The sequence below is a fragment of the Phocoena sinus genome, chromosome 13 (genome assembly GCF_008692025.1).
Source record: "Phocoena sinus isolate mPhoSin1 chromosome 13, mPhoSin1.pri, whole genome shotgun sequence".
Classification (NCBI taxonomy): Eukaryota; Metazoa; Chordata; class Mammalia; order Artiodactyla; family Phocoenidae; genus Phocoena; species Phocoena sinus.
In genome coordinates, this window is record NC_045775.1 from 53785821 (window position 1) to 53810156 (window position 24336).

At 37.0% G+C, this 24336-nt stretch overlaps 1 protein-coding gene across 5 annotated transcripts in view; it reads right to left on the reverse strand.

The window, feature by feature from the left end:
- WDPCP (WD repeat containing planar cell polarity effector) overlaps positions 1–24336 on the reverse strand; it is a 518809-nt gene that overhangs the window by 255781 nt on the left and 238692 nt on the right. For all 5 annotated transcript variants that reach the window (XM_032653051.1, XM_032653049.1, XM_032653048.1 and 2 more), the window contains 3 exons: positions 13613–13727; positions 11222–11355; positions 7523–7714 (listed from right to left, as the gene is read on the reverse strand). In XM_032653051.1, the coding sequence (XP_032508942.1) occupies positions 7523–7714; positions 11222–11355; positions 13613–13727 (441 nt within the window). The remainder of the gene's footprint in view (positions 1–7522; positions 7715–11221; positions 11356–13612; positions 13728–24336) is intronic.

Genomic DNA, 24336 nt, shown 5'->3' on the forward strand with positions numbered 1-24336 from the left:
ATTTTTTATCCTGCAAGTTTACCGAATTCATTGGTGTGCTCTACTAGTTTTCTGGTAGCATCTTTAGTATTTTTCTATGTATAGTATCATATCATCTGCAAACAGTGACAGTTTTACTTCTTCTTTTCCAATTGGATCCCTTTTCTTTTTCTTCTCTGATTGCTGTGGCTAGGACTTCCCAAACTATGTTGAATAAAAGTGGACCGAGTGGGCATCCTTGTCTTGTTCCTGATCTTAGAAGGAATGCTTTCAGAATTTCGCCATTGAGTAGGATGTTAGCTGTGCGTTTGTCATATATGGCTCTTATTACGCCAAGGTATGTTCCCTCCATACCCACTTTCTGAAGAGTTATCATAGATGTTGAATTTTATCAAAAGCTTTTTCTGCATCTATTGAGATGATCATATTGTTTTTATTCTTCAATTTGGTAATGTGGTGTATCACACTGATTGATTTGTGAATATTGAAAAATCCTTGCATCCCTGGGATAAATTCCACTTGATCAAGGTGTATGATCCTTTTAATGTATTGTTGGAGTCAGTTTGCTAGTATTTTGTTGAGGATTTTTGCATCTATGTTCATCAGTGATACTGGCTTGTAATTCTTTTCATGATATCTTTGGTTTCGGTAACAGGGTGATGGTGTCCTGATAGAAAAGGTTCTGAAGTGTTCTGTCCTCTGCAATATTTTAGAATAGTTTCAGGACGATAGGTGTTAACTCTTCTCTAAATGTTCGGTAGAATTCACCTATGAAGCCATCTGGTCCTGGACTTTTGTTTGTTGGGAGTTTTTAAATTACTGATTCAATTTCAGTACTGGTAATTGGTCTGTTTCATATTTTCTATTTCTTCCTGGTTTAGTCTTGAGAGATTGTACCTTTCTAAGAATTTGTCCATTTCTTCTAGAATGTACCAGTTTATTGGCATGTAGTTCTTCATAGTAGTCTCTTATGATCCTTTGTGTTTCTGTGGTGTCTATTATAACTTCTTTTTCGTTTCTGATTTTATTGATTTGGACTGTCTCCCTTTTTTTCTTTTTTTTATGAGCTTTTTTTTTAAAGGAATTTTGCCTTTTTTTTTTTCAAATTTTATTTATTTGTTTGTTTATTTATTTATGGCTGTGTTGGCTTCCTCATTTCTGTGTGAGGGCTTTCTCTAGTTGTGGCAAGTGGGGGCCACTCTTCATTGCAGTGCGCGGGCCTCTATCGCGGCCTCTCTTGCTGCGGAGCACATGCTCCAGATGTGCAGGCTCAGTAATTGTGGCTCACGGGGCTAGTTGCTCCGCGGCATGTGGGAACTTTCCAGACCAGGGCTCGAACCCGTGTCCCCTGCATCGGCAGGCAGATTCTCAACCGCTGCACCACCAGGGAAGCCCCTCCCTTTTTTTCTTGATGAATCTGTCTAAAGGTTTATCAGTTTTGCATATCATTTCAAAGAACTAGTTTTTAGTGTCATTGATCTTTTCTTTTTTTTTTTAGTCTCTATTTCATTTATTTTTGCCCTGACCTTTATGATTTCTTTCCTTCTACTAACTTTGGGTTTTGTTTGTTCTTTCTCTACTTGCTTTAGGAGTAAAGTTTGGTTGTTTACTTGAGATCTTTCTGGTTTCCTGCGGCAAGCTTGTATCGCTATAAATTTCCCTCTTAGAACTGCTTTTGCTGCATCCCATAGGTTTTAGATCATCGTGTTTTCTTTTTCATTTGCCTCAAAAAATGTCTCATTTCATTTTTTGATTTGCTCTTTGATTTCTTCAGTGATTCAGAAACCAGACCTTATTGAAGAAACCGATAATTCCAGGTTTGCAGCAGGAAATGTACAAGAAAGCATGGACTGTATTGTTACACCAGACAGAGGGAAGCTACCCAAGACTACTGAGGTCATGACAAGAAGAGGAGCCAACTTGAGGAGGCTCCCACTGCCCAAAGTTAAGAATCTGAGCTTTCTAAAGGATAACAATTACAATTTATGAAACCCATTAAGTCAAGTATGTTTAAATCCATGAATAATGCTATTAAAAAAACAAAAACTAATTGGTTACCTTCAGGGAGTGATAGGGAACCAATTCAATCTTGAAAACTAGTAAATAAAAGAAACAGATGCTTATCCTGATTATACTATATGAATCCAGCCACTGGGAAAACAAGCAGGAGATGAGTAGAAGTGTCTCATTATAAAAATATCACAATTAATAAAAAAAAATAATATCATTAGATATCACCATTTTGCAACCGTCATGAATTACTGGATCTAGGCATTAAGCATCAATAGCTGCTAAAATCAAAAAAGAGAGACAACCAAAAGAGAGAAAGAGAACCTGACATTATGTGCCTTCTGATTAAAAAGCACTCCTTTGCACACAGCCTTGACAAAACTGACTACTAACTTGCAGAATTTTCAAAAGAAAAGAAACTTGTTGAACCATACCATGATGATGGAACAACAAAATCCAGACTGTGGGACACTGCAGTTTCAACAGATAAATTTTAATTTAAAAAAAAGGGATGGAGTGGGAACTTGCAGATTAAAAGAGAGTTAAAAGACACATTAACATGTTTTAAATAGATAATATTAAACTACAGTTTTGCAGGATGCACATTTAGGTGATAAAAACTATATGAGAAAATGTGTAAAAGTCACAATAGAGGTTACTCTGGGGCACCAGGAAGGGTTGAGATCAAAACAGAGTACGTGGTGCTATTGCTGGTGCCTAGCAAAGTTCTATTTCTTGACCTGAGTGTGGTTCAGGGGTGTTTCCTTAAAGCTCATTAAACTATATATTTAGTCTCTGTGGTTTTCCTTAGTGTGCTTTAAAATAAAGAGATTTAAAAAAAAAATCATCCCTAAATAGAAAATCTTGGTTATCTGGTTGAAAGCTAACACAGTTCATACATTTCTTTGGAAGAGATATCTTTTAAATATTTTGGCTTTTCAGTTGAATGCATTTATAATACTTCTTTTATCAAATTATACTATATTAAAAGTTGGTCACATTTTGACTTTCCCATCAGTTGGCTGCTCCTCTAAATCACTGCAAAATTAGTTTTTAATTTTTATGGGAAAAAAGTTACCTTTGTGAGGTTGTATTTCCCTAGCCCTGACAACAGGTTTTAAGGTTTAATAGCTCTGCTTATGTGTTTTTGATTAATTTGGTTAAAAAAATTCAAGTGACCTTTTCTGAGTAAGATATCTTGAAATTACTGACATACTCAGAAAGCATTATCAAATCCATACAGCTGAAAAGCTAAAACATCTGCTTGAATACAAAGGTAAGGAAAGAGTAAGTTGTGTTGTCACCACATTTTTGACAAAGTTAATGAATTAAATAGTTCTATGATGATGGTAATCACCTTTTCCAAATTTAAGTATAAAGAGTGTGAGGAATTTAAGTAAAAATGACTACCATGTTATGTACAATAATACATACAAACATCATTAAAAACTATTTTTAAGTGAATCGTACTGATAAAAAATTTCTTTTTCTTCATACTATTGTATATTTTTCAAAACAAATTTTTTTCCCCTAGACTACATAAATCTCTCTGTTCTGTGCTTCTAATTAAGATATGTACTGTTGTTTAGAGCTCTGCAGTGTGAAATTAGACCAGCAGTTTTCTAATATCCATAAAATAAATTAAGAAATGTTCCTCCTCTGAAAGACAGATAATTCAGTCACAGAGAGCTTACTTCTATGTTTCCTTTGTTTTCTTTTTTTTTTGCTGCTTGGTAAGCCAATTTTCTACTTGGAATTTACTGTTAACACTCTCATTTGGTTCAGTATGTGGGCTTTATCCTTTCCATGGTCTGTTATGCAAAAAAGATGGCTTAAAAATTTTTTTCCAGTCTGCTGTAAAGCAGTGGATCTCAACTTGGATGCACATGAGAATCACCTAGGGAACCTGTAAAAGAATACTGATGCCTCCTACCCCTCTGGAGATTCTGATATAACTGGTCTGGGTGGGCTCCTTTGTAAAAACTCTGCAGGTGACTGTAATGTGTTGCCAAGGCTAAGAACCACTACTCTAGGATCTTGCCATTGTCCAAATAAAAGCTTACTATCTTTTCTGATTGAAATTGGGTGGGAAATTATTTTTTTAAGTTCTATCATTTAATAGATGCAAAGATTAAATTTCTTCTCTATGAGGCTGCTACTTTTTTAGTCTGAGTTTTAGGGTTTAAGAGTATACCATATCTCTTAAGAGTATATCATATCTCTTATTCTGAGGATTAGCTCAAGGAGTCTATTGGTCGCTAGTGAAAAAATATTTAAAGACATATGCCTGAATATTACTTTTATAGACTAGTGGTTTTAGTTCATGTTACCCTAAATAATGTGCTACAATTCACAGTTAAAGATTATGTCTTCACACACACACAAACAATTATTTCCCCAGACATTTCTTCCAAAAGCCATTCACCTTTTGCATATAGAAGTTCACGAGAGGTTCTGAAAAAGAAATCTTTACAAATTTTCCTAACAGTTTAATTTTTTTTTTTTTTTTTTTTTTGCGGTACGCGGGCTCTCACTGTTGTGGCCTCTCCCGTTGCGGAGCATAGGCTCTGGACGCACAGTCCCAGCAGCCATGGCTCACGGGCCCAGCCGCTCCGCGGCATGTGTGATCCTCCCGGACTGGGGCACGAACCCATGTCCCCTGCATCGGCAGGCGGACTCTCAACCACTGCGCCACCAGGGAAACCCTAACAGTTTAATTTTGATAGACTGATTGAAAGAGCCAAATTCAAGACAAAAGCTACTTGACTAAAAAAATGAATTATATATCTTAATATATTATGATCAAAAAATTAGCTATGCAGTCAGTGGTGAACAATTAAAAATCAGGTGCAAGTATTATATACAACTTCATGAAAATCTATTCAAATACTTAAATAAGATGGATAATTTTCCAAAAATACAAATTAAGGAAAATGACTCAAGGAAAAGAGAATTCCCGAAAAACAAACAACCCTCGAAAAATGGAATCAATTATAAAAAATCTACCTTCCTTGAAAGACAGCACACCCAGGCAGTTCTATATGAGTTTTACCAAACATTCAAGTATCATATAATTCCTTTTGGGACTAGTTCAGAGAGGAGAAAAGAGAAAAGCTAGTCAAATCACTCTATAGGGGTAGTACAACTTTGATATGAAACTTAGAAAGGATAGTAAAAAAAGTAAAATTGTGGGCTTCCCTGGTGGCGCAGTGGTTGGGAGTCTGCCTGCCGGTGCAGGCAGCGCAGGTTCGTGCCCTGGTCCGGGAGGATCTCGCATGCTACGGAGCGGTTCGGCCCGTGAGCCACTGCCGCTGGGCCTGCGCATCCGGAGCCTGTGCTCTGCGAGGGGAGAGGCCACGGCAGTGAGAGGCCCGCGTACCGCAAAAAAAAAAAGTAAAATTGTGTACCAACCTTGAGCATATTGTATATCCTCTTTAAAGTTCCTCCCTTATTATCTCTCTAGGTAGAAACAATCATTCCCCACTGGCTCCTCTACAGCTTACACATACTCTATCCACAGCATTATTTAACACTTTAGTGTACTCACATGTTTTCATATTTGTCTCTCATTGGTAGACACTAAGATCCTTGCGAGCAGGGATAGTTTTGTATTTATATCCCCTGGCATGAAATACAGTGCTTACTCCATGGTCATGCTCAGTAGTTGATGAATGATGTGAAAAGAGAGAGGGAAGGTCCTTTCAGGTAGAAATACCAGTAATTTGTACAGACAGGAGGTGGGAAATAAAGAAGCAGTAAACCATTTGGCTAGAACATAGATTTGTATAAAGAAATAACATTGGAAAGGTAAGTCAGGGCCAGTCAGGGGGACCTTTTCAGTGCCGAGGCTAAGTTTAGTTTCAAAATCTACTGAAGGCGTTTGAACATGCAATGGCTAAATCAGACCTGTGCTTCAGAATCCAGATGTGCACGTTTTTGAGGTGCCCAGGACCTATGTGGTTTAAATCCATCATTTTAAAAATTAGAAAACTACAGTCAGAGAGGGTAGGTGATCTATCCAAGGCCAAAGAACATAGTATTAGTTAAAAGCAGGCAGAAGCTGACAGGAAGTAAATTTGATTAAAGTCACACAGTATATGGTCAACCAACAGGCAAACCGAGGTTTATCCAACTCCGAAGTCCATAAACTAGATGACACCAGGAGATGAAGTACATAGACCATACGTATACCCTTTTTGAACAGTCCTAATTTCAGGTAATAAACTCATTTCAAATAAAGGTAATTTGTGTAATGTAAAACTAAAGGCTGATTTATATTATTTTTACTTTTATTATAAAACAGAACATTTAAAAGAATTCTAGTTGGCTTTATTATATTAAGTCATTTTGATTAAGTCTTTTATTCAGTTAGCTTCTGGACCCAAGATCAATAAAATGGTGGGCATGAACAGGAATTGAACAGGAATAAAGCACTTCTTTATCCTCACAAAATCCATACCTGAAGCATTACAACTGGTATTAGTTACTACAACAAATTGGAAAAGTTCCAGAAAAAGGTAAAATAATTAGTTAAAAAGGACTCTTCAGTCTTAAAAGATAGCCTGTAAATTTATAAAACCAGAAGAGGTAGGTAGGGATAGAGAAAACTTGTTCATTGTATCTCAGAATACTAATTCTGAAAAATTAAAAAACTTAAAGCCTAAAAGATAATGGATTTAGAGAAAATACAGGAACATACTATTTTACCCAAGCCAAAACATTAAAAAAACAGGTTGGAGGAAGTTGCTTTTTTTTTAATTACATAAAAAAAGAAACAGAATTTCATACTCAAAGTACTGATGCAAGGTGAAAATAGCCATAGGTTCGTGATAATGAATGATGATGGAGAACCACTGTCAGGAATAGATAGGGCAAGATCTTGTCTGCACCTCTTAGATTAACCCTTTTTGTGCTCCTGTCCCAGGCAGGAAACTAGACTGAGAAGGCTGCTCTTCTAAAGCCCTCCTTACAAATCCTTGCCCCAGCCATGGTTTGGCACCACAGTCTTGCAGAAAATAGGCATCTGACTAATGTTTGCTATCTAACTGAAGTTTAAAGAAGGTGATTGATAACATAGCTTCGATAGGCATGAAATCATGAGCAAACAGTAATGACAGTACTAATAATGATAATGACAAGAATCACAACAGTAATTCAGAGTTTAATATATGTAGTTATTGCTCTAAGTGCATGTATTATCTCATTCATCTTCGTTAACTTTATTTTTCAAATAATGAAACCATAGAGGTTAGTAATCTGCTCAAGGACAGAGAGCTAGGTAGTGGCAAAGCTAGGATTTGAACCCAGAAGCTTGTGCTATTAATCACTATGCTATTCAGGCAAGTCCTGAAACTGTGTATCCTCCAGATGTGATACTTTAAGGGATCCCATTTCATATGTAATTGCCTTTGTTGAACATTCGGAAAATAAATTATATGTTTTTAAAAGTATTCACACTTATTTCAAAATAGAAAACTAATAATCCTATTTTATTTTCTCTTCAATAAAATGTATAGATTTGCTTTAGATTTACCTCCAGTCTTCCTTGAGCATAACCCAGGAGCAGGAGATTGGCTCTGTCTTTCTCAGAAGAAATGGGGGCCCAAGGCCAAGCATCATCACTGACCAGTGGCCACCAGCAAACAACTATATCTTGAACACAATTGATAGCTAGACGACGCTGTGTTGTCCTGCTTACTGGGCCAGGGATTTCATAATAGGAAATCTAATGGTTAAAAAAAAAAAAAAAAAAAGCAGACAAGGATCATTTTTAAAATGCAAAATCCTCAAAGTATTGCAAAAATTAAAGCATCTGTAAATGTAGATAAATGCAAGTAAATATGCATGTTAAACATGTGCTTAAGGAGGTGTCAGAATTTACCAAATTCTTTTGACACATATATAAAAAAGACATATGTTCAAAATTCTCCCCATTTTTAGCAGAGGAAAGGAAAAGGAGAAATGTGAGTTAGGGAGGAATTGGCCATAGCAATCCCAATCAGTACCAAAATGTACAGTCATGGTTGCTTGACAGTATCGACCTACACATAGGATTTAAGACCGGCTATATTAAATGACAAGTTCAGTACTGCTGACCAAGAGTGTCTGACTACTGTTTAAGACATAACATGTTAACAATGACTGAATGACTGACAACAATAAAAGGAAAAACAACTTGAGGCAAATATCACTTTAAAGAATATATGAGACACATACACAAAAATTCTGCATAAAGGGATAAGTCACAGCATCATGCTGCATAAAAGTTTATGCAGCTTCTGAGAATTATGCTTTTCTTTCTTAGGACGGATTTGTAGAATTTATTATTCAAACTATGTTATTTTGGAACATGGTTATTTGAAAACATAAGCACGGCACCATCTGGGTGACACATGCCAAGGAAATATAGATTGCACCGTATTTCTGCTTAAGGAATTAATGGAAGGTTGATAGCTTGGAAGCCAAAAAAAAAAAAAAAAAAAAACTATCTTGCCATTGCTGGTCAGCAATAATCGAACCACTTTCTGGGGATTAAGCGCATGGCTAAGCCTACTGGACCAGACACTAGCAAAGGGCAGGGGGTCTTCTTATCAGAGAAATGCTTCTGGAGCCAGTCTCACTACATGACAGATTGCTTTCATATTCCTGTCTGCAAGGCAACAAAGGATGGCAGTAATGCGATAATGCCAGAGTGCAATGGGTGTTAAGAACCCGTTGCATTTATGTATTGTATTTAGTAAATAATCAGGCTCATCCAAATTGTGATCTCACCACTCAACCAAGGCCATTAAAATCAAGGTTAATGCTTTAATAATCCTCTGCTATTTTTTTTAATATGGTCAAAAGGAACTCTTTTCTATTTGCATGCCCATAATATTATTGACCTCTTCATCCTCTGAATGCACATCAAAAGGAACTGAAATCAAAGTAATTACCAATGTTGTTCTCTCATGGTAAACATTTAACTCCTTGCACTGTCCCTGTCCCTTCACTGTTAAATAAATTGAACTGGATTTTTAAAATGTAGACAGGAAAACCCGTTAAAGGTCAACACTTTCAGGATATTTCCCTTACATTTTTCTTTGCCAAAATTGTTTCAATCTAAAAGGATTAAATTATGGTACAGCTGTAAAGAAAAGCAGAATTATAGTACTCTACACTATTTCCTTGTTTTAAAATCCAAATGGGCAATGACAGACAACACAGATGGACTTTATGCTTTGAAGTGCAAATTCTTATATTTAAGCTCTCAATATCACTATTTTAACTAGCTATCTTCTTAAGAGAAATACCACAATGGAATTGCTAAGTCCTTAAAAATATAGCTACATTATTTTGATGTCCTACCTGCCATGTAAACATGTTACTTAAGAATTTCTAGATGAGAACTGGCACTTTCAGTCCTCACATAATGCAAATCATATATGTTATCTGAAATTTCATGTTTGCTATGAGTATTAATGGCATCAGTGTTGTATCACAATGGTCAGGAAGGCAAGTGAAATGAGTAAGTTTCTTAAAACATCCTTCCAATGGACAAATGGCAGTTTTTACTAAGTATTTAAATACCTATATTTAAGATACTGAACCAGAAAATGAAATCCATGGGTTTTCCAAAGGGAAGCAGGCTACTTCTCTAATGTAAAGAAATGACATGGAGTGCTCATGGAGTGCTTAATTTCTCAAAGCTAAAGGCAGAATGAATAAACAAATAAGTAACTCCCTTATTCAAGGTATAGGGCCCATATACTCGGTCTATTTTTCACATCTTTTCATCAGAAAAGATGACATCCTGACAGTTTCTCTCTGCTCTCATTAACAGGGAGCTAATATCATTCAGCTGAGAAGACTTTGCCAAATTATCCACCACACCTAAGATGGAGAAACTAGTCATACAAAATTTTATATAAATGCATTAAAAACAGTTACTTTAATACCTTGAGCTAATGCATACTGGTGCATTTTAAAGACCAGTATTAGTAAATAAACAACATTTTAAGTAAATCTACAGTTAGCCATTCTGGAAAATAATATCCCATTAAGAATGCTAAACCAATTTTTTTTACTAAATATATGAATACCACTGATTTTCAGTTTAAAAGAACCAATATTATACAAAGTGTTATAGAAACTCCACAAAGTTGGCAGACAAAACCAAATTTTAGTTTATTACCACAGTGAAACATTTATTTAATGTATTTTATCCCATGTTAAAAATCTTTTTTATAAGAGTAGATTTTTCCACTAAATAAAATTAAATCCTCCCATACCACCACCACCTCAGTCACAATAAGAAATAATGCAAAAGGGCAAAATGTTAGGTTAAATACTACTTTTCAAACACACACACAAAGTTGACTTTTAAGAATCTTTGCCCTTGTTACAGACACTCTAGGTATGGTGTAAGTGTGCATCTTGTTTAAGGAAGCTGTATATCAGCCCCGTTCCCAGTGAACTGTCTCAAATCCACGTCACAGAGGCTGGATCAATCTTGCAAACACAAGTCCTTGCTGAAAAGAGGCCTTGAACTGAAACAGCCTGGAAAATGTATTAGATACTCATCCTACCAGAGAGTATGCCTTCCAAGCAGTTAAAATGTAATGTGGCAAAACTTAAATTAAATACATCATTTAAAATAAAAATCCTGCCTTAACAGATGTAAGGTCCCTGATACAAGGAAACAAATTACCTGGAGTTACTGAAGGGAGAGATACTAACACAGGAAGGAGATTTCTTTTTGCATTTTTCTCCACAGTTAGAGTTGGGTGTGGGGGGTGGGGGAGTCTTCCCACTCTTCCTTTATTACACATTTCTATTAACCTTTGAAAGTGCCTTCTTCTTTCTTTCTTTTCTTGTGAAATGGAAGCCAGAGCAGCTATCCTTGCCTAGAAGGATGATACCGGGTCTTAGGGGAAAATGAGAATGGTGTATATACTACCACTAGCAAGAAAACCATTTTCGAACGTATAACTTGCCTCTATTATCTGTCTCTGACTTCCGTAAGTACTATATAAATTACTCCAAGCATGCCACTGTTAGACCCCCATAATGAGAGTGAAAAAGAAAACTCTGGATGGCCACTGTTTCTAGTTGATCAAGCTTAATCTTACAATAACTCTGGTTTTTCTGAAATCCAGAATCATTCAATAAAAACAAGCATAACATCAACTCATGTGATACTCTAGCATACCTTAATAATTAACAATATGACTATATAAAATGAAATCTCTACCTTATAATCCAAGGCTGAGAGTTTTTCCAGTCTTTTGTTTATATCAGGAGAACCCATCTTCTTGATAAACTGAATAAAACACAGTTTGTTTTGTGCCAAAAATGATAAGATGATAAAGCTGTCTGTGAGAAGAGCTTAAAAAAAAAAAGATTTGATAATACTAGCAAATACTAAGTTGGAATAAAATAATAAAGAATTAACAGTTTCTTCCACTGAAATGTTACAAAAAACTATTTTCAGAAGATAAATGAATATTAATTGAAATAACTAAAGTCTCCTAAATACCATTATGACATTTTACAAAGATAATAAAGATACTGGGAATAAACAACAATCATCAATCTAATCATGCATGGATTTGATACTTTTTCTTTTTTCCCAAGACCATTTCAATATACACTGATGTTTGGGGACAACCTCCAAATAAGATGTATTTGGAATAGGGCTAAGAAAAGCATAAAATAAAGACCGTTTCACATCTGAATGTAAAGATAAAAATGTTCACTTTTATTTGTGCTTAGCCTTTAATCCTGTGTTTATATGATATAAACCATCTGAGAATAAATTGGATTTATTAGGGGATACAGATCCGTGTTCTCCACCAATTTTTAAAAAAAATTTTCATCAATGAATCTTCTTTCTGAGGGTATACTAGTTGAATGAAATAAAGCATATTATATCCAATACACACATTATATAAAATAATATTTGATAATGAAGAGTAGCAAAAATATTTCTACAGCTTTATTTTTAGAGCACACAGGTAGATAATTAATATTCATAGGTTACATAAAGGGCCGTTAATGTTATAAAAATTGTTGATAAAAACATATAGTAGGAATTTGAGAAATGTTTTATATTGTTCCCAGCATAAAGAAATTATTGAATGTTTTATATATTTTTCTTTACTTCCATACCCTGACTATGCAAGCAGTAACCAACAGTATATCTACACAATTACAGGAGAATCTGGAGAACTGCCAAGAAATCACATTGTTATCATGGTCTCATGAGAGTATATCATTTGTGGTATAAATAAAAGACACAAGTGAAAAAAGATATGTCAGTGACATGAATAGTGTTGGAAGTCTCCTTTTAATTCTTATGGAGGAGAATCAATATGACAAAATCATCACAGCCACTATTTTCTTTGCAGTGTCAATGAAGGGGTCAATTATTAGACATATGAAAATGGAACCTCTTCCATAGGGAAGCTTCCTTAGCACCATGATCCTATAAGGAAAAGGAAATGGCACACTTATAACCTTAACCCCAGCTTTCATTATCAGGAATATGGCTAATGATAGCCATCCTGCAGAGTGCTTTTCTCTGCAGGATTTATTCAGAGATATTTATTCAGAGATAGCTAGTGAGCATACACAACAGAAGGAAGGTTTCTGTAATCTAACCTCTGTCCTTTCCATTAGATCACACTTTCCTTTGATTATTCAATTAAAGATACTGACAATTTTCAATCTCTAATGATAATGCAATCTGTTTCTTAGACCATTTTTTTCACCTTGAATTAAAGAACATAATCTTAAAACTTCAGGAGTCAGCACACCGTAGTGCAAAGAAAATGGGCTTTGCAGCCAGAACCTGGGTTCAAATCTCAACCTAGTCATTTTTGGGCTAGTCCTTAGTATCTCATTAGTGGTCATGTTCCTTAGTATTTCAGCTTCAATTTCCTTATCCATAAAATGGAAATAACCATACCTTATAAGGAATAGTTTTTTTAATTAAATGTTATACGTAGGTTAGCACAGCATAGAGCCTTTTAGGGATTAATAAATGTCAGTACCCTACTTTTTCAATTACTGGCTTAAAGTCTTTTTTTATGTGCTTCGTAGCAATTATGTACTGATTGTGGTATCACTTAATGGGATTCAGATATATCTAGTATATTTGGCATTGATTTTTGATATTTATAAATACTGCCCAACTCTCTCAAAAGTTAGTATTCACAGACTTTGGTAACAGAGAATCTTCCTAACAGCCAAAACACAGGTTTTGTTTTTGCTTTTGTTTTTTTACTGGTGGCCGTGTTGACAAATTTGGGTTATTTATTATTCAAAATTCATGTGAAAATGAAAAATATTTGAAATGTCAACACACCAAAAAAAAATAAACACCTCTTTTGAAAATACGTTCACATTTTTTTAAGCAAAGAGTGAAAAATACTCAAGGATATGAGTCTAACACTTGACAAAAACTTTGATATTAAATATTAGTCAAAACTTGTATGGGTCCCAGGGGTTGTAACTATGCTATTACAAGCAATTACTTGTGTTTTCAAGTCCCCAGTGGTAATAATTAGTCTACCTGTTGACACACTATTTCTCCTGCCCCACTGTTAATGCAGGCAATTGATTTGCACACGGGGGTAATTACCATCACTGATGGTGTCTGAGATGAGCTTCCCCACCAGGCTTCTGTCAATCACCACTTTCTCCAGCTGCGGCCCGGAAAGGCTTAAGGACACCAGCACACCTGAACCAAAGAGAAGCTAAAACCAGGGAAAGGGGGAGAGGGGGAGGGAGATATACTGAGAATTAGAATCTTTTAAAAATCTCTCTCCAAATGCACAACTTATACAGATATTTACATGTGCATCTACACCACGAAATTATAAAGAGCTTTTCTTCTTCGAAAAACAATCACTGACATTCTGAGTAAAAAGATACAGGTGGTTAAATGATGCAACACAATAAGGGCACTGATTAGTGCTATAAGCAGAAACTGAATTTAGTCCACGTTTATTAGAAGTGTAATCTTCTAAATACTTATAAAATAACCGTGTGGAAAAAACTACTTTGCACTGCATTCAGAAATGTGATGTGTCTTAAACTGAAATGTTTTCAAAGATTACTATTTATATCAGAAATTAAAAGATTTCTTAAGCTTTGAATAATCAATGCTACACATTAAATAGAGAAAAGATGCCATCATTACAATATTAACAGCAAGTATTACAATTTTTTTTTTTTTTTTGCAGTACGCGGGCCCCTCACTGCTGTGGCCTCTCCCGTTGCGGAGCACAGGCTCCGGACGCACAGGCCCAGCGGCCATGGCTCACGGGCCCAGCCGCTCCGCGGCACGTGGGATCCTCCCGGACCAGGGCATGAACCCACGTCCCCTGCACCGGCAGGTGGACTCCCAACCACTGCGCCACCAGGGAAGCCCTACAATTTATTTGGAATTTAAACTGCACTTCTACAAATAAAGATCTTGTCTAAAATATTAAAATACATGTAAATCAAGGCAATTAAAGTAAAATGTTAAAAAATTCATAAATAAATACCACATACCAGAAATAGCTTCTCAAGGAGAGATACAGTAAAGTAGGCAGGCTTTATTAATATTAGCGTTCACCCAACCACCCAACAGAAGACGTCTGGATATCACCATTATGGTTTTATACTGCTCCTTTCCATTTGTGGCAGCATAATTCATTCATCTCCAAATGTTTAAAACTTCTGAAAGGACTATGCATATGTGTATGCTTGTTATCTATGAGATTATGAAATATCAACATTGGAAGAAATTGTTTCACCTTCAGGGCAGCAGACTCAAAGCAGATGAATCATGGAATAGCATATGGTATGGAAAGAAAAAAACCAATTGTCAGTAAACTAATCATGAACATGCCAGCCAAACCCAAAGACAACTATGATTTTAAACAAAACAGGGGACTTCCCTACCTACCTAAGCATCATGTCCCAGCTAGAGGATGATTCTGTGACAAGACATACTGTGACATGTGTGAGAGATGAGCAGCATCAGGGACCAGGTTAATAAAAAAAAAAGACCATTACTCCCCTACGGTCTAACAGATTCCAGGCACATGAATCAGAAAAGAAACTGAAGGGTCCCACATGACTTAATGAATTGCCCATTTCATGTTAATGCCCCCAAAGTGGGGCGAAGGGCAGGGGAAAGGAGAATTTAATCAACTTTATTGGTCTCCAAGACTAATAAGAGAAGGCATATTTGTTCCAAGAATTTCAAAATACTTCACAAATTAATTAATCTCTACTGAATTATGAATTACATCCAGCCCTGCCATATACCTTGATGACAAACACTGATAGTTCCCTTTTAGGGAATTCCCCCATAACAATATAACATATTATATTATATAATAATATATTATATAATAATATAATGTGGTCTTTACTCCCTACATTCTCCCTTCTCAGACAGGGAATTTTAGGGTCATCTTTCATATCTAGTTCTCCCCTTTGTAATAGCTTTTTTCTCCCTTCCTCATTTATTCAAAGCACCTCAAATACCTGCCCTTTTCTATTTATTTTTATCTACTAAAACTTTATACCTATACTCTTAAGCACCTCTTTTCTTCATTATCCACTGATTACTAGCTCCTTATGGATACTAGCTAGGCCACTTTTATCTTTGTATCTTCAGTGCCTAAAACAATGCCAGGCACATAGGAGGTGCTAACTAAATGTTTAGAGAAAGAATCATAATAGGATCATAGGATCAAATAATTCATAGTTAGAAGGAAACCTGGTCTAATCTTCCACTTCCACATGACATGGAAGTTCCTCTGCAGCATCCCTACAAGCATCCTTCAAGCATCCAGCCCATGCTTGAAAACTGCCAGTGACCAGAAGCTTATTACCTTACAGGAAAGCTGTTCTACCAATGGAAAGTTCTAATCAATTTAAAGATCATTCCTTCATTCTTTTCATTCAACAGAAACTGAATGTTGACTATATGCCAAACACTAAACTAAATTTAGTGGCTCAAAAGTGAATCAAATATAACCCTTAAAATAGGTTAAATATAGGTTAGTAGAGAGAGGTAGGGATATAAGCAAGTAAGTGTAATAAAGCGTTACTGGTCCTATCATAAGAATACATACTGGATAGACTGGGGGGACTAAGAAGAGGTGGCAATGCTTGAGCTTGAGGTGAAGGCTAACACCGCCTTCTAAGAACTTCTACAGTAGCCCCAGTTTCTCTTCAATAGTGCTTTTTAAATATTAAAAGATAATAACATAGTGGTTAAGAACATGGACTCAAATCAAAATGAAATCAGCACTGGCTCTACCTCTTACTAGCTGTGTGACCTTGAGGGAGTTACTTAACTTCTGTAACTTCATTTCCTCCTCTGAGATGAGATATAATAATATCTACTTCATAGGATGAGGATTAAATTACTATTTACAAACAGTATCTAGAGTAATGTCTGGCACATAGTAAATGTCTGTAATTATAATTATTGTTATTCAAACATTACTCACATGTTTTCACTATACCATTTACCATCTCTGAACACATTCTTCTGTCTTTTTTAAAATCTTGTGCCCAGACTGGGCTCGATGTTAGATATGGAACACTAGACTCCAGGTGAGTTATAACCACTACAATTTTTTATCACTTTTCCTATTTGCTCTGATTTAACAAGGATACTGTCTCCAAGATATGTGCAAGTTCCTTCAGAACTTTGGAATTTAATTTGTCCAAGTCCCAAATTTGTTGTTCCTTATTTTGTGCTCTCACCACAATTATCACGAACTAACCCTCATCTCCTAATAGAAATTGCTTTTTCTATGTACGAGCACTTGTTATGTTATAAAATTAATTCTAAAAGATCACTTTTGTCGGATGGAGATGGAAAGTGCAACTGTGATAGTACATAAAAGAGGGAACTTAAGCTGGAAAGGATTTGAAGGGGAAGTGTCAAGGCATAGCAGGGAAGCATACCTACATCAGTAGATAACTGATATACACATGGAGATAGGGGCAGTGATTTGGGGACTGTGGATCCTGCCCACTGAGCTTGGGCATTCCTTCAGAATCTTTCTCAAAGGATGGGTGCAGCCACTAATGCATTCACTCATTCATTCCACAAATGAATATTTAGTATTTTGTATGACCCCAGGCCCTGTTCTAGGTGCTGAAGATACAGCACTGAACAAAACAGACAATGTCTTTGCCCTACCTCCCTTCAGGAAGCTTGCATTTGAGTGTGGACACAGAGAACAAAAAACAGTTTTAAAATAATGTCAGAAAGCAATAAGAACTACAGAGAAAAATAAAGCACAATACGGATGGAGGCTTTAGGAGGATGCTGTTTTAAGTAAATGACCAATAAAGAGAAGTAAAAACGCCTCCCTGAGGAGATGACATTTGAGTACAGATCCAAATGAAGTGAAAGAACAGGTGATATGATTATTTGGAGAAAGCGAGTTTGAGGCAGAGAACAGCAAATGCAAAAACTCTGAGGTTAGAATGTGCCTGGGACAACTGAGGAAAGGTAGGCCAGTGTGGCTAGTGGGGAGTAAGTGAGAGGGATATTCAGAGGATGAAATTAGCAAGGTAGTCAGGGGCCAGGTTACACTGGACGTTTCTGATGAGAAGCCATAGGGTTTTAAGCAGCAGAGAATTATAATTTATGTTTTAAAGAGGGATCAGGGCAGTGCTTCCCTGGTGGCGCAGTGGTTGAGAGTCTGCCTGCTGATGCAGGGGACACGGGTTCGAGCCCTGGTCTGGGAGGATCCCACATGCTGTGGAGCGGCTGGGCCCGTGAGCCACAGCTACTGAGCCTGTGCGTCTGGAGCCTGTGCTCCGCAACAAGAGGCCGCAATAGTGAGTGGCCCCCGCTCGCCGCAACTGGAGAAAGCCCTTACACAGAAATGAAGACCCAACACAGCCTAAAATAAATTAATTAATTAATTAATAATATATATACATATATATAAATAAATAAAGAGGGATCAGGACAAGAGTAAAAGCAAGGAGACCATTAGGAAGCTATTGCAGTGGTCCAGGTGAGAGAAGATGATGGCTTGAACTAGAATGGCAATGCTAGAGGAAACAGTATGTCGACAGATTTGAGATATATTTTAAAGGGGACTTGCTGAAGAATTGGGTGTGGCATACAAGAGAAAAACTCAAAGGTTTTTGGGCTGAGCAACTATGTTTACCGAGATAGGAAACACTTGAGGAGAAGTAAATTTAGCTTGGGGGAATCGAGGGTTTGGTGTGGACATGTTAAGTTTAAGGTGTCTATGGATATATAAGTAGAGACATCAAGTAGTCTGAAGTTCTGGGTGAAGTGGTAGCTGGAGATTATATTTGGGAGTCATCAACAATGTAAAGGTAGTGTTTAAAGTCATGGAACTGAATAAGCTCTCCTTAAAAAATGAGTGGAGAGATCATAAGGGTGGGGCCCTAATCTAATTTGACTGGTGTCCTTATAAGAGGAAGAGACACCAGAGGGCTCTCTTTGCATGTGCACACACAGAGAAAAGGCCATATGACAACGAAGTAAGAAGATGGCTGTTTACAAGTAAGGCAGAGAGGCCTCATCAGAAACCAACCCTCACACCACCTTGGTCCTCGACTTCTAGCTTCTAGAACTGTAACAAAATAAATTTCTGTTGCTTAAGAAGAAAAAAGTGGAAAGAGAGAAAGAGGTCCAAGGTCTGAGCTCTGGGACATTCCAATCTTTAGAGGTGTTAAAAGATCAGGTTAGTCCTCTATTGACACCTAGTTTGGGTACTCATTAGGATCAAGGTATGTCCATCATTTCAGATTTCCAAATGTCTTGTGTCCTAGCAGTATCCCTAACACCAGATTTTGGAATAAGGAGGTATAGACAAATTAATTAATACATTTTTTATAAAACAACTTGTGGGGAAGCATAAGGTTTCCGAGTACACTGGTGCCAAAGATATTCCTGGATATAGTAATGGAGATAACCAGAATTAGGGGGGAAAAAATAGTCTGAATCTCAGGAAAAGAATATTCTAGCCCAGACAGGAAAGTATCTCCACCTGTTTCCCCAAAAAGTTAGTTCTTAAGCTCTCCAAAATGGAAAAAGCCTATGTAAGATTTGGCAGGACAAGAAGGAAAAAGGGCACCAAGATACTGTCCTACTCCACTACAAGGAACTGGAGAATTCAACAGCTCAGAAAATGAAAAAGAGCAGACAAAGAAGCAAAGGGAGACACCTCCAGAGTACATCTGAGTTTGAGAAGAGATCCACAGGATGAATAAATGAGAGGGCCCATGGGATTTCCCAACATTGTTCCAATTTTAATGTCGTTTCTTGTGCAGAAGATGACTAAGACAAAATAGGAACTGAAACTTTTCCTTTTCTCCGATACCCTGTCAGACAGGAAGTATCTTCCTTGCTAGTTCTGCTCTGACCATGTTTCTTCCTATTGCTTTTATAATTTTTTCCTTCTCATTTTCTTCAATAAGCTCATACCAGAGAGGTGTGCTTTCTCTTTAAGAAACTAAGAAATGATTCCCATGATATTCAGATGGTTCTTCAAATTGGTTTCTCTTAACCTTATGTTGAGTACTTAATTAGAAATGAAATGGAACTGGGAAAAGAAAGAGAAAATTTTACCAGATGACATCATTAAGCAAAACAAAACTTAAGCAAACACAAGAATCCGAGTTTCATTCACTCAGTAGATCAAAAATATGCGAGTGCCTCCTATATATGCCAAGTACACAGACGGGGATACAACGATGAATGATGCAGGCATGTATTGGTAGAATATGTGTAGAATACGGCCGAAAATCTCATCTCAGAGAAGTGGAGATATTGGTTAAGACAGATGACTACTTCCTAGAAGAGGCAGTTTAGTAGCCATAAAGAAGAGAAATATTACATCATACATCATGTATTGACTGATACATCATGGTCTCATGTATTGAAGAACTGGTGCAGTAAATAACTGTGAATGAGCTATTTTATAATGGTGATCGCAACAATTTAATTGAATTCAGTATTCTCACTGGCTCAGGAAACTCCCCCCCCCCCCAAATCATGTGATTATTATGACATCTGGGGAGAAGTGAAAAGTAAAGGCATGCAGGATCAGTACTAGAAATCAACATTGGGTGATAAGTTCAATCCATCAGGCAGCCAAGACTGATCCCACGAAATCATCAGGAGATGTGGGAGACAGCAGGTGCTAAACACTACAATCCAGAGAGGCAACAAAGTATTATGACCCCTGGAGTGAATTCTAGGGTTGAAGAAAATATTTAAAGTATCAATATTATAAACCATTCCTCTGGAGGTCCAGTGAATTTGCATCAGGATGAGACCCAATACCTCCCTCAACCCTGCCCCACAATCCAATCCATGGGATAAATTCTGGAGAAACTCATAACTATAGACAGACAAACAATTTTACATTGAGGAAATCTACAATGAAAGGTAGGGTCACTGAACATTTTAACAGATAACCTGCTGGAAGAGAGATAACATGTTTTCTGTAATTTATTCCTTCATTCAGCAAACTTTTTTTTTTTTTTTTTCGCGGTACGCGGGCCTCTCACTGTTGTGGCCTCTCCCGTTGCGGAGCATAGGCTCTGAACACGCAGGCCCAGCGGCCATGGCTTACGGGCCCAGCTGCTCCGAGGCATATGGGATCTTCCCGGACCAGGGCACGAACCCGTGTCCCCTGCATCGGCAGGCGGACTCTCAACCACTGTGCCACCAGGGAAGCCCTCAGCGAACATTACTGAGTATAGAGGGAAATCATGCCTGACTAATCCATTAAAGTAGAGAGACAAAAGTGAATGTAGTTAAGACAAGAATAACACATTTAATTGACTCACTATAGGGAATTGACTAAGGAAAAGAAACAAAAGAACAAGAAACAAACAGGTATTTTTTTCTAGATAGAGAAGTGCTAACAATGGGGTTTCCCAAAGATTTCTGTGATGTTATTCAACATATGGAACAGATACATTCCTGGAAATTTGCCTGCTAAATCTATTGCAAATTACAAAATCTCATTTTCTCACTTATTCTCATTATAAAATGAGTGATGCTACATTTTAATCCCTAATGTAATTTTAAATCCAGCTCTTTTATATATATGTATATATATAAAATAATTACATAAAATAAGTGATTGTTCTTAGAAAATACAATATTTTATGAAATGCACGAAAGAACATGGTACAAAGGTAAATCTTGTATTTGCCAGTAGTTTTAAGGATCTAAAGGAAAAAAACAGTGGTAAGAAGTGAACAGGACAGCACATTACTTTTGTACAAAATCTTATAATTTACAGAGGACTTTAATACACACCATCTCTATAATTCATATGAAATGCCAGTACAACACTGGTACATAGTAAGTACATAAGTTAAAAAATAATAGTAACAAGGTTAATCCTCATACTAATTCACAATCAGAAGGGTAAAGCAACTAACCAAAGGTCTCATAATTAGTGGAGAAGTAGAGACCAAGACATAGGACAAATCCTATGTCCCCCCACAACCGGCCCACTTAGAAACTAATATCCTTTAACTCTCACTCAGTTGATTTCCATGCAGTAGCCCATCTGGTTTTCTTCTCTCCAGCTCCTTCTTCAACCTAAACCAGCTTCCCTCTAAACCAGTGGTTCTCAAGTGTGGGGATGATTTTGGCCAGCAGGGGACATCTGGCAATGTCTGGAGACACTGTGATTGTTGCACCTATATATGTCAGCCAGTTCCATTGAGGCTCACCTGAACAAATCACCTGTAAATGAGTTGCTGTGGAGGCAAAGGTGTTTTCCATGTTCCAACAAGCAGATGATTTGGAAGCTTCTCAAAATCGAATCAACACTTTTCTCATAAAGAAAAGGTAACAAATGAGGACCAGGTCAGATATTTTAAATGGAGTGGTGAGCAGTGCACAGTTCAGATCAGAGCCTGGAGGAAGCCTGTACCAAATGTCTGTAACTCTGTTCAGGGATATGACTGATAACTAATGCCAGTTGTCAAGAAAGAAAAAGCCCAAGGGCAAGTCAGAGCCCTAACCATAGCCTGATAGAAATATCCTGTAAGAACGTCTCCTTGCTTTTGTTCTAATTCTTGGCTCACCAATCAGCCTTCTTATCTATAATTTAGTCCCTTGAGTAATTCATCCATCAGGTGGGGGGCACTGAAGCTATGAATATATATTTGATAACCCAGGAGTTCAGAGTAAAGAGGAGAGGGCTTAGAATTAGGCCTTGAGGAACCCTAACATTCAAGGACAGGGGAAAGAAGCATAGGCCTGAAAAGGACACAGAGAAGAATGCTGGAGAGGTAGGAAGAATATTAGAAGAGCAAAGTGTCATCGAGAACTAACAGAAAAAAGTATTTTAAGAACACTGGAGTGGTCGGTACTGTTGAATCCTCCTGTGTATTTAAGATGATGCTTTAAAAAAAAAAGTCTATTGGATTTAGTAATACAGAGGGTTTTTTGTAATCTCAGTGTAAAAGGTTTTCAGTGTAATCAGGAGAAAAGTATAGCTGAAGTTGGTTAAATGCTGAGTGAGCAACAGAGAAATGGAGACCCCAAACAGAAATTCTTTTGAGAAATTTGATTCTGAAGGAAACAGATAAGACATGGTGGTACCTGAGATGAATACTAATTGTGTTTATTTGGTTGAGTAGAAAAGAGTAGAGCCTATTTAAGTTGACCAGAAATCTCAAGGAATTCCAAATAGCCAAAACAATTTTGAAAAAGAAGAACGTTCTCACACTTCCTGATTTCAAGACATACTATAAAGCCACAATAATCAAAATAGTGCGGTACTATCAAAAGACAGATCTACAAGCCAATGGAACAGAATAGAGAGCCCAGAAATGTACCCTCACAAATATGATCTTCAACAAGAGCCAAGACCACTCAATAGGGAAAGAACAGTCTCTTCAACAAATGGTGCTGGGGAAACTGGATATCCACATGCAAACAGTGAAGATGGACCCTTACCTTACACCATACACAAAAATTAACTCAAAATGGATTAAAGACCTGGACTCAGACCCAAAACCATAAAACTCCTTGAAGAAACCATAGGGCAAAGGCTTCACAGCATTGGATTTGAAAATGATTTCTTAGATATGACACTAAAAGCAAAAATAGACAAATGTGACTACATAAAACTTTAAAACTTTTGTGCATCAGAGGACACAATTAACAGAGTGAAAAGGCAACCTACAGAGTGGGAGAAAGTATTTGCAAATCATGTATCTGACAAGAGATTAATATCCAAAATATACTTTTTAAAACTCCTATAACTCAACAACAACAAAAAAATCAAAAAACCCAATTAACAAATGGGCAAAGGACTTGAATGGACATTTCTCCAAAGATGATATACAAATGGTCAACAAGCATATGAAAAGATGCTCAACATCACTAATCTTTAGAAAAATGCATACCAAAACCACAATGAGATATCACCTCACACCCACAAAATAGCAACTATCAAAAAAAAAAAGAACACAGGGCTTCCCTGGTGGCGCAGTGGTTGAGAGTCCGCCTGCTGATGCAGGGGACACAGCTTCGTGCCCCAGTCCAGGAAGATCCCACGTGCCATGGAGTGGCTGGGCCTGTGAGCCATGGCCGCTGAGCCGGTGTGTCCGGAGCCTGCGCTCCGCAACAGGAGAGGCCACAACAGTGAGAGGCCCGCATACCGCAAAAAAAAAAAAATAACAAGTGTTGGTGAAGATGTGGAGAAACTGGAACCCTTCTGTACTGTTGGAGGGGCTGTAAGATGGTTCAGCTATGAAAAACAGGAGGTTCCTCAAAAAATTAAAAATAAAACTATCATCTGATTCAGCAATCCCATTTGTGGGTATATAAGCAAAAGAAATGAAAGCAGGGTCTTCGAGAGCTATTTGTACACCCATGTTCACAGCAGCATTATTCACAATAGCCAAGAGAAGGAAACAATCCACATGCTCATCAACAGATGAATGGATAAACATAATGTGGTAAATACATCCAGTGGAATATTATTCAGCATTAAAAAGGAAGACAATTCTGTCACAGGCTACAACATGGATGAACCATGAGGACATTATGCTAAGTGAAATAAGCTAGTCACAGAAGGACAAATACTGCATGGTTCCACTTACATGAGGTAGCTAAAATAGTCAAACTCATAGAAGCAGAGAGTAGAATGATGGTTGCCAGGGGCTGGGGGTAGGGGTAAACGGAGTTGTCATTTAAAGGGTAGAGTTTCAGTTTTGCAAACTGAAAAAGTTCTGGACATGTTTCACAATAATGTGAATATACTTAGCACTACCAAACCGTACAGTTAAAGATGTGTTAAGATGGTAAATTTTATGTATTTT